Source organism: Sphaeroforma arctica (assembly GCF_001186125.1).
Source record: "Sphaeroforma arctica JP610 unplaced genomic scaffold supercont1.12328, whole genome shotgun sequence".
Taxonomy (NCBI): Eukaryota; class Ichthyosporea; order Ichthyophonida; genus Sphaeroforma; species Sphaeroforma arctica.
This window is the reverse complement of record NW_014028230.1, coordinates 1-744: the sequence shown is the minus strand read 5'-3', so window position 1 is coordinate 744 and position 744 is coordinate 1. Positions and strand designations below refer to the sequence as shown.

The window sequence follows — 744 nt, the reverse complement described above, 5'->3', positions numbered from 1 at the left end:
TAATATACATATTTATATATATGTGTGTGTGTGTGTGTGTGTGTGTGTGTGTGAATATATATATATATATTAATACATATATATATATATATATATTGTATGTGTACTTACAGGTTCTTACAGGTTTAACATACTGAGGTCCTTTCTGGGGGTGATCTGAGCTTAGATCTACCGTTATTTGATCTACAGATAACTATATTCCAATCCATTATCTAAGTACATATCTGAATCCCACAACCAAGCGCGACATACCGAACAGCTTTAATAGATCGAAGAATTGACCATGTACATCGCCACACACAGTGATAGGCGCGTCGATAGTAAGTACAGTGGGCTCTTCCCTCAGTAGTTTTGTGGTTGTCTCCAGAATTCGCCTGATAGATCCATCTGTTAAGCGTCCTTCGTTCTTAAAGTGTTGTTTCAACTGCGTGATGTGCGATTATTCTTTTGTCATTTATTTAAGAATCAATAGTAAATCTTTGGAGGCAACACTTTCATCGGCATGTGTGAACATGAATGCCCCACAAGAAGGGAATTAGTATATAAGGTTGAAATCAAGAGCATCATTTACATGGTGTATTTACAACACACGAAAACAGTTGCATAAACAATATTAATAAATATATTTCGTATAGAATTTATTATAAAAAAACATTTGTATAGGCTACAGATTTTCACCCTCCAATCACATTCATAATCGCATCCACACAGAGACACACACACACATTTATGTATATGTATATG

At 34.7% G+C, this 744-nt stretch overlaps 1 protein-coding gene across 1 annotated transcript; it reads right to left on the bottom strand.

The window, feature by feature from the left end:
• Window positions 1–208: 208 nt before the first annotated feature.
• SARC_17840 (hypothetical protein) lies at window positions 209–424 on the bottom strand (the record flags this gene model as incomplete). Its single annotated transcript, XM_014288074.1, has 1 exon — window positions 209–424. One exon carries the CDS (start codon window positions 422–424, stop codon window positions 209–211), a length of 216 nt encoding a protein of 71 aa, XP_014143549.1.
• Between the last annotated feature and the right edge of the window lie 320 nt (window positions 425–744).